Source organism: Plectropomus leopardus, chromosome 11, assembly GCF_008729295.1.
Source record: "Plectropomus leopardus isolate mb chromosome 11, YSFRI_Pleo_2.0, whole genome shotgun sequence".
Lineage (NCBI taxonomy): Eukaryota > Metazoa > Chordata > Actinopteri > Perciformes > Serranidae > Plectropomus > Plectropomus leopardus.
Window position 1 is genome coordinate 5,690,949 of NC_056473.1, and position 13,553 is coordinate 5,704,501.

The following is a 13,553-nucleotide window of genomic DNA, read 5'->3' on the forward strand; positions in this document are numbered from 1 at the left end:
ACACAAGGACATATTAGAAAGAAGATCAAACATAATGAGAAATCGAAAATAAAATTATTTTAAAAAGAGTACAAATAAAAGTGAATCCAGTAAAAAGAATAAAAACAGTAAACAAGAAATAACTCTCCATACCAGTAGGCAGTGGCAGTCTGTATTCATCATTAAAAAAGGGAAACTGGAAGAACAACAGGGCAGATTCAAGTCGCTAGTCATCTAGTTAGCACATTAAAAACACAGGCTGATGTTGAATGATCAGGGATATTTATTGTGTGCTAGCAAACAATAATACAAGCAATAACAAAGCTTTTGGAGTGATTTCATTTGCTGATACGCTGTGACAGCAATTTAAAATGTTGAATTGGCCAAAGAAAGCCAACCAGGACCAATAAGGGCCAACAGTGCACTGCAAAAACCAGAGGGACAGATGTTCACATTGACCAGCAGACCATCGGCTTTGTGTCAGGGCCCTTAGACATGAGAGTGGTATCAATACTCTCATCTAACTCTCAGCAAGAAAGCAGATACGCTTATTTCCAAAAATGAAAAATGTCAAGCGATTCCTCTAAACAGTACATCTTTACACATAGCCTTCATGTAGGTGTAGGTGCACTGTATATTTTGTATAAGTTTGTATCCTTGAAAGGGTGTGCTTTTTGGAGGGGGGGCTTTTACATGTTTGGATAGCGAGCCCCCCCCCCCCCCCACTCTCTTACCTGCATGTGATCTTGATGGAAATCTCTGGTCCTCTGTTCTCTCTCACACACACACACACACACACACACACACACACACACACACACACACACACACACACACAGAAAGAGAGCCCTAGCTGTTTGCACTTCCCGACTTTGAAAGCTGTCAGCAGAGTAGCAGCGAGCTGTTTCAGTACTCTGGACAGTTCCTCCACAGAGACCTGCAGAGTGTTCAAACCGCAGGCTTTCACCTCACCCTGAATTCTGACGGGGGACACCAAGACGGGGTCCAACACTGAGGTTTACCACTTGCAGACTCTCTGTGAGTGTGTGTGTGCGCGTGTGTGTGTGTGCGTGTGGTGAGTCCCACTGAGTCCCCCCCCCCCCCCCTCCCACACACACACACACACACACACACACACACGCATATCATCCACCCAGAGCCATTCTATCTGTATGGAAATTTGGGCTCCACAGCTGGAATCCCACAAAGCACTGTCATCTACTAATAGTTATTATCTCTTTGGCCTGCTCCCTCACAAAAACCCTGCAATACAAGCGCATCGCATCTTTATGGTAATGCCCTACAATATAGCCCCAAGCTATGGTGCATAGACCTTTGTTATCATTACGATAATTCCCATTCTCACTTGACTCCTCATTACACCATCGAAACTGCTCGGGGTTGGATGTAGACAAATTCCTGCATCTTTCTTTATTACACTGTAGCATCTAGTGTTGATACACAAAAGTTAAACCCACTAAATAAACATAGTGAGGCAGTCAGTGGAATGACAATTAAGCATAAGAGTTGTCATGAATTAGCAGCAGAGAGGCCTCTGTGCTTATTGGGCTTATTTGTTTTAGATATGGCTAAATAAGTCATTATCATTAAACATGTTATTTATACAAAAGGCTGTTGTTAGAATTCATAATTAGAGGCAAACTGAAATTAAAAACAAACAAAATGAGTTGACTATGGACCTTGTGGTGAGTTTTTTTTTTTGTCAACTATTGTTTCCAAGGTCTAGAATTGAGCTTAAAATCTTGACAAAATGAGCTGTTATTTTACGTGTGAGGAGTTTTGTCTGATCGAACAGTGTGCAACAAAGTTGCATCCCTCCTGAAATCTATATTCTGAATTAAATACAAATAATATAACATAGTCCTGGATTTAATAATCTGTCATTCTGTTCATACTTGCACTTAAATAAATGTACTTTGTTACATTCCACTATAAATACATACATTTAACTTTCTTTCCAACTCAAGTCAATATATATAATATTATTTTTTGTGATAGTGTTTATGACATATTCTGTATTCAATACTAATTACTGTCATCACAACTGATCTGGAAAGTTTTTTTAACCGTTTTTCAGGGTAAATATAGCACCAGAGTGCATTTTTAATTTTTTTTTTTTAATTTAAAAAAATAAATAAATGAAGTTCCTGTGGAAGGAACCCCCTGGTCCCCCTATTGAGGTCTGTGCTAAGCCTTCAATGTCCTCAAATCCTAGAAACGCCCCTGTAGCCAAGACCTAATGGTCAACATGACTTAGTACATCAGTTCTCAGATTAAAGTTACACAAAACACATCACAACAAATGAATGCATTTTTTATCACATATTTTTTAAAATTCACCTTTCTCTTCTTATATCTTGAATTTTAATCCTTGAAACATGTCCTTTTTCCAATTCTTATTTTTCCACTTAACTTAAAGCGTATACCATGTTGCACTTCCCTACAAAAACTGGGATAATGTGACTGATAAACCTTTGAATCCTTCCAAGGTAAAAAGGAACTCACTTGTCAGATGGGTATGGAGTTCACAGTGAAAAGAGGCTGAATTTCTTTTTTTAGGTTTTCTAGTCATCTTTTTCCACATTCAAATCAACAGAAGAACAGGTGATTTGCTATACATGTAGGTATGCCATGATTAGCGTAGGGTCAGATGAAGCAGAGCGCACAGAGAGACATGGGCCTCGCTGTGGCTCCTCGTGTCCTTGCATCTCTTTATGAATGCCCACACAAGGCCTCTGGATTGACACAAAAAAAGTAATTGCAGAGTGATTGGCACAGCTTGTCCCGTGCAGCCTGCGTCCCACACTTGAAGGCTCTCCTCGGAGCACCTTCATTGTCACACAGCCTTTTAGCACCTTTGTTCCTGCCTTCCCCTAGGACCTCACAGCTCACCATTGGCAGATGAGTCCCTGTCTGTGACAAAAGGGTCCCTGCGCTCAGCCTCATTTGATGCAGTGATGGACTCCCCCAGCTCGCCCCCCTCCTCACACACACGCACACACACATATACTGCACACCACCTCCTGCGAGAAGAAATGTTCCGTTTAGCAGTGGAGGATGTGGGGGTCAGGACCCAGGGGTGGGCTTTTAGGAGACAAATAAACATCAGAGCAGGAGAGGAGTGATGTCTTGTTTACACATTAGCAACCATTTAGCAAGTCTCACTGTTTTCACTGCATCTCTCTGGTGGCCCCTCAAACAGCTGATCTTTCTTTTTTGTTGTCTTTGCAGCTCAGAATCCAGTCAGGATCAACACTGTGGTCAACACTGATTCAGACTTAGATCTTGATTAGGATCTGTGCAGCCATAACTGACAATAAGTCATGTATCACATCGAGTTAATGACTGAGACTCATCCAGTCATAGAGAGCATATTAGAAAGATCCGAAATAATTAGCCAGCAGCACTTTCTCCTGTCATTGTCATCAAAGCGTCTCTCCACGTTTTGCTCTGCTCTTTCCCTTGCACTGTTAATTTTTGTGATACCCAATCTCTCTCACACACACACACACACACACACACACACACACACACACACACACACACACACACACACACACAAGCAGCATCTTTCTAATACCATCTAATGAGGTGATGACCAACCACTTGTTATAATTGCTTCAGTCTCCTTTTAATTTTCAAGCTTATTAATCATATGTAGAGTTATTTAAGAATGCATAAATTAATCTTAGATTAAAAAGCCTATCAAAGCCTCAAAACAATTAAAGAGTAAGGTAAGATTTCCCCTGGGCTGGCACTTTTATTTTAATAGAGTGTTCAGGTGATTATCATACTTTGATGCAGCACTGTGATTAATGCAGACACACTTTTAAATGAGCTGTTCTCTCGCACACCAAAAAAAAAAAAAAAAAAAAGGTAGAATGAGCCTGATAATGACCTCACTGACTTTTTGGGTTACTTTTCTCATTTCTTCTCATCATGTTACACCACAATCCTGTTTTTAAAGTTACATTTACTTTGAAAATATAGATCTCTAGTTTTGAATTTTAAGGATTTATTTTCTCTTAAAAGCATTTAGGTCAACTGTTTATACGCTGTCAATAAAGCTTTGGATTTATTTGAAGGCGACAATGACTTTTAATTAAGATGTTTGTGTTGATGACAGCCGAGGTTTAACAGGCAATACCCGTTCAATAATCGATATGTAGGGCAGATGGAGGAGATAGCTGCTTGATTTAAATTTTATTTTATTTTATTTTATGTTTTTGGATGTGAGGATACGCCTCAATTTTGACCACCATCTGTTAACGTAATAATTGTAACTTTTCCTTTATAAAAAAAATTCATATACATTACGTGTTTTTGACATTAATCTCAGTAATAAAACGTGTTTAACCCCAAATGCTAAAAGAATCGTAATTATAAAATGAAAATTTTACAATAATTTTTCCATATTTTTTCTTCTCCAGCTGAAGAAAAATAAGGCATTAAATTATATGTAAAGGTTAATCTGATTTATTTTTCAATACTATGTGAAATAATAATAATAATAATAGTGATATTGTTCATTAGCATTTTGATTTGCGTTTAGTAACTGTTCTACGAGTATTATTGACATTACTGTGATTATTATTGTTGTTGTTATTTCTAAATTACTCGTCAAACATATACATGCTGTATTTAAATTTACAATGCATTATCCTCTCTTGAAATGAATGAATTATTATGGACAAATTGTCATTAACTGTGTCCTACGTCAATAAGGACCAACAGGAACGTGTCCCGTTACCTTCATCAATATTACATCAGTGCTCGGCGCCGCGCCTGCTGCCACGTGAAAACGCTTCACACAAACCTTTACTGACTTTAAAAAGTTAAATGCTTATCGAGGCATTGTTCCTCTGGCTGGTCTTTCTCTCTTTCAGCTCAAAAAAAAAACTAACCGCAGATCACAGACAGTGACCTTTGGAGCAGCTGCTTATTGTCAAAACGCACGTAGGCGAGGTGTCGCGATGAATCCGTGGGAACTGAGCACGTGTTGAAGGCCTTCACGCCACATTCACCAGCGGGCCCCTGACTCCACGTACAGCAACGTGTCCGTGGGTTCCTGCTGTTTTGTTTTGAGGGGGGGTTAGCGCAAAGCCAAATCCCACTGCAGCCTCTTCTGTGCATAATATCAGTAACATTGTGTGTTTTTGAAATGCAAAAGAATTAATTAAATGCATTATGTTGGACACAAAAGGCTGCCGTGTAATGAAAGATTAATGCATTTAAATAATTCAGCATAAACACATCGGCTGCATTAAACATCATGTTTAGTTAGTTTTTATTTGATAATAATAGGAAACACTGTTCATATGTGCAGAGCTGCGGGCTGCTATAAGACACTCATCTTCATTGGTCATGAATCCATAGTTAATGCAGGCGGTCTGTGGGAGTGGGAGTGCCTCGCCATAAGTTTTGCCGTCACTTGATTGCTGTGTGTGTCGTAGAGGGGGCTGTGCCTACTACAGTCTGCCTGCCATGTGGACGCTGCTGCTGCTGCTGCTGTTGTTGGCGCAACACAAACCATCCGCACATACCGACAGCGGAGCAGAGAGGGAGAAGGACGGTGAGCAGGAGGGAGGCGGTGCTGCACGGACAACTGCGTCCCACTCCTAAAACAAACATCTTTACATCCTCTCGACACTTGTGCTCTCTTCGACTTTCACTTGATCACAGCTTTCTCATTCACGACGGAGGGGAGCTGCGCGGACACTCAAGGTGAGTTTGGGAAACTGATTTCGACAGTCTGTGTTTGCGTCCTGACTCCAGTCCTTCTAACACAACGTTTTTACGCACAGTTTCTTTAAATTATCACGTGAAATTATTCAGCATTTTCATTAAAATAAGGCTGAAGTTGCGCGTAAATGCAGTTAATTTAGGAAGAGTTTTAAGCGCAAGGAATAGGCCTACTAATGCCTATCGATATGTTACAAACATAATTATTAATAATGTAATAATATAATGTCTGCTTTTATTCTTGACGGTTTGTCCAAAAATAAATAAAATCGCTTTTTTGCAACTTTATTTCAGAAATAATGCATGCACACCTTTTACTGCGATGGAACTAAAAGCCACCATTAAACTATTATCATAAAGCTCTACTAGAAGCTGTTTTATTTACTTTGATATGTACCATCTAAATGTCAAACGTCGTCTCTGCAGCTTCCAGGCCTCCAAGGATGGACTCCATACCTGCGGGACGAGACTCCAGCTCCTCGCCAAGCTCCAAACAAGAACTTTCCTACCCGAGTACCAAGAACCTGAAGCCCAATCAGGTGGGAGAGACGGTGCTGTATGGAATACCGATCGTGTCTTTGGTGATAGATGGCCAGGAGAGACTTTGCCTTGCACAGATCTCCAACACGCTGCTGAAGACTTACAGCTATAACGAGATACACAACCGGCGCGTGGCGCTGGGGATCACCTGCGTCCAGTGCACTCCTGTCCAATTGGAGATCCTGCGGAGAGCCGGTGCGATGCCAATCTCCTCCAGGCGCTGCGGGATGATCACTAAGCGCGAGGCCGAGAGACTTTGCAAGTCCTTCCTAGGAGCTCATGCGCCGCCTAAACTTCCAGAAAATTTTGCTTTTGATGTTTCCCACGAGTGCGCGTGGGGGAGTCGAGGAAACTTCATCCCGGCCAGGTACAACAGCTCCAGGGCCAAGTGCATCAAATGCTCCTATTGCAACATGTATTTTTCTCCAAATAAATTCATATTTCATTCGCATCGCACGCCAGAGTCCAAGTACACGCAGCCAGACGCGGCTAACTTTAATTCTTGGAGGCGGCATCTCAAATTATCAGATAAAAACGCCGCCACAGACATACTACACGCGTGGGAAGATGTGAAGGCCATGTTCAATGGGGGTAGTCGCAAGAGGACGCTGCCAGGCAGCGGGTCAGAGTCCGGCTCTGCGCTAAAACCACACGGACACAACCGACCCCGAGACTCACCCGAGATTCCTGCAAAAATCCTCAGCTGCGAGGACACCCGGGGCGGCATGACAAGCACGCGCAGCTACCCGGTCATCCCCGTGCCCAGCAAAGGCTTTGGGATGCTGCAAAAGATCCCACCGCCGCTCTTCCCTCATCCCTACGGCTTCCCGGCTTTCGGCCTGTGCCAGAAGAAAGACGACGGCATGATGGGAGAGCAGAACAAAGCGGGCCTCCCGGGCGTCCTGTGGCCCGGCACCAAGGACAGCGCCTATCACTCCTTCCCCATGTTCTGGCCCGCGGCGGGCGCGTTGCCCATGCCTCCGTACCCCCAAACTCAGCACAAACCCCCACCAGAGCTGCTGTGTCCCCCCAGACAGACAGACATGGACATATCCGAGCACAGCGACCGGAGCACCAACACGTCCAAAGACAGCATGGTTGAAAACGAGCGCTGCTCCAGCACTCAGTCCGCGCGTAACGAAGACGACAAGTCCGGGGACGAGGCGAGGCCGCTGGAGGGGATGACCCTCGCGCCCCGGAAAATCAGCTACGTGTCCGCGTTCAGACCCGTTATCAAAGACGCCGACTGCATAGCCAAGCTGTACGGCAACCGGGGTGCGTACAACGGGTGTCGCACCGGCTATTTATCGCCCGATTTTTTAAGCGAGAGCTCGAGCTACCGTTCCATGTCCCCGTGCGTGGACAGCGACGGTGAGCCGGACGTGGATGTGGAGACAAATAAAACAGCAGAGGAGGAGGAGGACTGCCGTCCTCTGTCCTCGGCGTGTCCCCGGACTCCTCCCGGTTTGGCTCACAGTGTTTCACCAAACGACTCGGACTCCAGGAGCCTGCAGGAGAGCAGTCTGGTAGAAACCCAGAAAATGAGCCTGCACGTGGGCCAGTCCTCTGACAGAGAACTGCACAGCAAGCAGTTATCAGAGACCCTCATAGCTGCGTCTTTTACTGAAGTGAGTGACTCCCAGCTGAGAAACAGCGGCCATAAATACACGCTGTAACATTGCTTTCATCACTTGGCTTGTGTGTATTTTTTTGTTAAACAGAAAAAAAATCTCTGTGTTTAAATGTGTTCTTCATATTAAAACTGTGTAACAGCAGCAACAGCATGTCCAAAAACATTTAGGGAAAAAAAAAACTCATAAATAAATCACTTAAATAAAAAAATATTTACACTATACACTTAGAGTATATTTTTATTATTACTTTAAGATTTTATTTTAATTATTTGTAATTATTTCACAAAACCTCTTGTAATTTTAAGAGCTCAAAGAAGTGGTGATTGTGTCTTCTTTAGGTGTACACACCGGAGAGGGGTGAGCTGCAACAAAGGAGCAGTCCGTATCAGTTCAGACCTGCCAATTACCAGACTGGAGTACTTGCAACAAATGGTTAGACAATTTTTAATGCTTTTGAATATATATATATATCGCTGTAAGGGAAAAGGGGAAAAAATGAGGGTTAAAGTTACATCGATTTATTTTCTCTTAAGATGAGAGTGCAAGTAAAGAAGAGCCGTCTTCCACTGTGGAGGAGATCGAAACGAAATCTTTTAATGAACAAAGCAGCGAGGAGAACCAGCGAGAGCCGGATGAAGGTAAATTACACCAAGGTCAGCGATTAGGATTTTTTTTTGTATCTGTTATTATTTTTTTTTTAAGATAAGGGTCTACTTTATTTGCAGATAGGGGAAAATAATGTATTTCCTGTTTATTCAGGCGAGGACGCACCAGCCAGAGCTCTGCCAACACAAAGAGCCATAGAAAGTCTGGCAAAAGGTAAGACCATGCCTTACTGTAAGATGAAATGGCATTTAAAGCCTCTTGAAAACATTATCATTATTGATATAAAATTAGACCTTTTTACGTTTTTTACTGATATTAAAGAGAAAATTGGCCAATTCCTTTAGTTATTTTTTTCCTGTCTCTGTTTTGGCCTTGAGGCAGATTCTTTGGCATTTGTCCTAAAAATATATATAAAAAGAAAAGGTTTGTTTTTTGTGTTTTTTTACTGCAGGCCCATGAAGACCTGCTCTGAATAGTCAGTGTAAATGATGATGGTGTCCTCATCACTGTCATTAAAAATAGAAAACTGCCCTATAAAAGACTATAATGCAAAAAAAAAAAAAAAAAATCTGCTGTACCTTTCCTCCTTCAGCGTCCTCTATTTTTGTCTTTTTTTATTTTTAGAGGAACTGCAGAAACAGCTGTTAGAGCAAGTTGAGCTGAGGAAAAAACTGGAACGTGAATTTCAAAACTTGAAAGGTAAGCTTAATTCTGCAACAGTGCTTTCCCCACTATGTTTTTTCCCACTAGCTTTTATCACCACAGCACACACTTTAAAGTCTTTCTGGTGCATGTTAAATGTTACCTTTTCTGTTCTGTTTGTAACTGAGGCCAAAACATGAACCTTTGCCACGCTATGACCAAATCCACCTCAACAGAGGCATGCATGTGCTCCTCTAAAAAATCTGTTACAGGCCATCATTCTTCCAAAATTACTAAGTGGTTCAGGGGCACACTCCCCCTGGGAGGAGATGCTTTCAACACCCCTTTTAACAATGATTTGGTTTTAACCTTCTGTTCAAAAACATTCATGCATCCTTAGGAAATGGGCAAGGGAGGTGTAGATATTTTGGGGCTCAATGTAAGTCACAGAAACCCTGATTCTGTGAGTACAAATTACTTGTTTTTAATAGATATACAGAAATTTGTAAGACATACAAATAGTGATGTCATAGCTCGGGGGAATGTCAGTTTGATTAAATCTAAATGTCATAATTGATTGAAGCTTTTTTAAGTGTGACACAAATTCAGTCTGTAATGCATTCATTCAGAATATCTGCATTTATTTTTAAATATTATGTGACTTAACTTAAAAACTCCACACCAGTGCAGTGAAAATCTTAATTCTTAATATAAAAGTGTATCCCATATCCAGGAGAAGCAGTTGGATGCTTCACGTGATTTTCAGGTGGATTGAGGTGAATTGCAGGACAAAAAGCAGCTCTCACACTTGGACTGCTGCCGTATTTTTAACTGACAATGACTCCCATGCGCCCTCTCTCCAAAAATGCTTGAAAACATCTCACCCACTCAAACTCTTCACACTCTGCTTTAGCTAGAAAGCTATTTGAGAGTCTTATTAAAATGGAGAATGGATTCTGAGCAGAACTGCTCCATCAGAGCAGCGGAGAAAGAAATCAGCAGTATATCCCAAAGATGTCTGACCTGTAAAATTTAGTTTAACTGTAAAATCTCCCATCTACAGAAAAAAACAAGGCACACTGTGGTTTCTGTACAAAAGTATTGAGAAGTCTACATCACAATTATTACATCATAGACCAGCGCATGTTTTTGAAATCAGTCTTAATCTGTTTTTGGTGTAAATAAAAATCACCATCAACATCCACAATAGACAGGATAATCTATCTCAAATATGAGCTGTTGTGTACTGTTTGACATTATTTGTTCTCAGCTTTGTGAAGCATCACATCTTTCAAAATCTCGTATAAAGTCAGAATTATAAAATTCTCCATGACTTCACTTCACACTCTTTAAGTTACATTTTGGAATTTTGTATTTTGCTTTCTTTCTTTTTTTTTCTCTCTGCACTTATTGGTAGTAATTAATTGGTAGTCTGGATTATTTTTAGGGGAGTTTGGTGAACATAATGGCATGACCGGTTTATCTGTAGCATTAAGACACTTGGTGCAAATACCTTATTCTATATATTTATTCCTTTTGATAGTCTAATCTTGGTCTGCAAAAACACACAATTAATACACAAACAAACGCATGTCAATTACAGCAAAAATGTCTAAACAGGTCATGGTGAAGGATATTTAGACTTTGTGTAGAAGTTTAATTTAAATAAAAGGAAATTACTGCTGCACCCTGGGGTTTTTTTTTCATTCACATTTTACAATTTGCATTCATCCAAATTTTCTAAAACAAAGTGATAATATAAATATTTTATTATAGAAAAGAATGTTTTATTTTAACTGAATTATTTTCAAAAATGCTATTATTTCTAATCCATCATGAAAAACAAATATAAGTATTTCCAAACAGTGTTTGCTACATTTGGGAGCCTTGGAGCTTGTGTCTTTGTATGTTTGTCGCTTTATCTTGTGAACAGCGCCCTCTAGAGGCTGCTGAATCCTCGGACCGGGACAGTTTAATGCATTGAAGTGTTATCAATCGCCTAAAATCAAGAAATTATATGAAGGGCTTCACCCAGATAACCTCATATCGTTTTTATTTATTTTGTATGTTCACATGAATATTTATGATAAATCAGAGCAATAAAGGTGCATAAATTCCAAAATATTTACAGTAATTCAGGGAGAGAAAGTCGCTGAATAGACGCTTTTGTCTGATTTTTATTTTTATTTTTTTACTGGCTGTGGTGTTTGTTTGTTGTTTTTTTTTTGTTGCTATTTTATTGTTGTTTTTATTTGTTTTAAATGGAGGCCCACCTACCACATGACTGACTGCCATTTGTTCCTCAGATAATTTCCAGGATCAGATGAAGAGGGAGCTTTCCTACAGGGAGGAGATGGTCCAGCAGCTCCACATCGTCAGAGGTGAGAGAAATAAAGCAGAGGCAGCGGATCCAGCAGCGGGGATTTACACACTCACTGCGACATGTTTGCCGGCGTGATTGATGACAGCCTGTGTGCTCAAACTGCTCTGTGTATACAGGATATCGGGGATTTGCGTGGGTTTTCTGTGTTCTTTCATTTACTGTTTTGATTGGCAAAGCGCCCTGTTATATCTCCGTGAATAACCTGCACTTATGCTAGAAACACTTCCTGATTTTCTCACAATTTACTGGTGATTAATTGGTTAATTTCCACACGTTAATTAAATACTGAAATGGACATATAAGCCACAGTGGAACTGACAGATAAACAACAATTCTTTTGTAGATTGAATTGATTTCTTGAGCTTAGTGAGCATCTTAATTCTTTGAAACCTATAAGCAAAGTGGCTTGATTTCTTTCGAGAATGGGGGGAAAAAGCAATGAGCAACTTAAGAAATGGCCCAAAAGTTATGTGTAAGAAGATTCAAGAAGTAGCTTTTTAACTAAGAAATTACCCGAAATTAAGCCCCCCAAAAAAGACAAAAAAAAAAAACCTGAACAAACAAACAAGAACATAATCTAAAAATAATCAAAAAAAAGGAAAAAAGAAAGAAAGAAGAGTACCTAAATATTCTATGCAATAATAACTGTATTATCTGTGGCACAATTTTGAATATATAGTTAGAGCATAGCATTTTTGAGAATATTCTTCTTTTTTATTATTTATTTATTTATTGCAGGACATTGTCGCTACTTGCTTTCTTCCCCTCCCCTTTCTAAAGAAATCCAACATTTGGTCCGGTTTTAAAGTTTTAAATGTTAAAAAAAAAAAACATCTAAACGCAGCACAAGTAAAACTGCTGTCAATCCGGGTTTCAGTGGGTTAAATGTATCTTTCTGTCACGGTTATCCGGTCTTAGAAGCTTTATGCAGCGAGGTGCACCGAGAAAGAAACTTCTTATTCTATTCAGCAGAAGTTAAAAAGTAACTGCTGTGAAGTCAGGTGCAATAGCTGCACATTATATTTCTGCACTCATAGTGCCAGTAGAGACTTTAAGCATCCTTTTTGCAGCATGGCCTTGAATCGGTTGATCCTTATTAACTGTGTAACACAAAAGTGTGCGATGCAAATACATTTATTGTGTGTTGTACTTTTATGCAATGCTCATTAAAGCCGATTTAGCCTCGCATGCACGTACACTATTGATTGTTTTATCTCCTTCTTCTTAGAAGCTCACGACGCTTTACACCATTTCTCGTGTAAGATGTTGACTCCTCGCCACTGCAGCGGCTCCTGCACCTTCAAATCTCCTCTGCTGCCACCCTGAATCACATCAGCACACACCCATATGACAGAAAAAAACTACAGGACACATCTGCAGCTTCTGTCACACCATCAGAAAAAAAAACTGTGGAAAAAAACAAAACAAAACACGTGTATATAATATTTTAAAAGGTGTATATCTACCCTCAGCATTACAGTGTAATTTCTTTCACTGAAAAGATACCATTGATGATATTTATTATTTGTGGCAAAGTGCAATGACAATGTATGTATCTTGTAATAGTTCTAGGTTGTTATTTTGTTTATCTTTTTTGTTTGTTGTCAATAATAATAGCAGCTTTGATAGCCAAGCTCCTTCTCTTCTCAGTATTGAGAATTAGCCTACTACTTTTGCTGTGTTCTTTTCTGCAGGCTTCCTTTGGATGTGATGCACTTTAAACAAATGATGGGGCTTACCATAAAAAAGCGTGTGCATTGAAATAGGCCGGTTATATAATGATTTAAAGCGGTCAAACCATGCCTATTACAGGCCATTTGTTTGTGGAGACTTCAAAACACAGAAGTTAGTAGGCTGAACACCCACGACCTTGTAAGTATAGCGACATATTCTATTAAGAGTAGCCTATTTGTTCATGTTTGTTTTCATCGCGAATAAATAAATCATTTTATTAAAAGGAAAGTGGATTCTTGGTGTTGTCAGCATAATTCTCCGCCTATGAGTTG

At 40.2% G+C, this 13,553-nt stretch overlaps 1 protein-coding gene across 1 annotated transcript; it reads left to right on the plus strand.

The window, feature by feature from the left end:
- The first annotated feature begins 6,185 nt into the window (after nt 1–6,185).
- Nucleotides 6,186–12,879, plus strand: skor1b (SKI family transcriptional corepressor 1b). The gene is made up of 7 exons (XM_042496869.1): nt 6,186–7,910; nt 8,255–8,348; nt 8,450–8,554; nt 8,676–8,735; nt 9,147–9,221; nt 11,471–11,545; nt 12,776–12,879. Exons 1-7 carry the CDS (start codon nt 6,186–6,188, stop codon nt 12,871–12,873), a joined length of 2,232 nt encoding a protein of 743 aa, XP_042352803.1. The 3' UTR covers nt 12,874–12,879.
- The last annotated feature ends 674 nt before the right edge of the window (nt 12,880–13,553 follow it).

Excerpts from the sequence above, each read along its gene's own strand:
- skor1b (XM_042496869.1), top strand. The coding sequence starts at position 6,186 with ATGGACTCCATACCTGCGGGACGAGACTCCAGCTCCTCGCCAAGCTCC. Across the intron at positions 8,736-9,146 it reads CATAGAAAGTCTGGCAAAAG|AGGAACTGCAGAAACAGCTG; the intron begins GTAAGACCATGC and ends TTTTATTTTTAG. Across the intron at positions 11,546-12,775 it reads GCAGCTCCACATCGTCAGAG|AAGCTCACGACGCTTTACAC; the intron begins GTGAGAGAAATA and ends CCTTCTTCTTAG.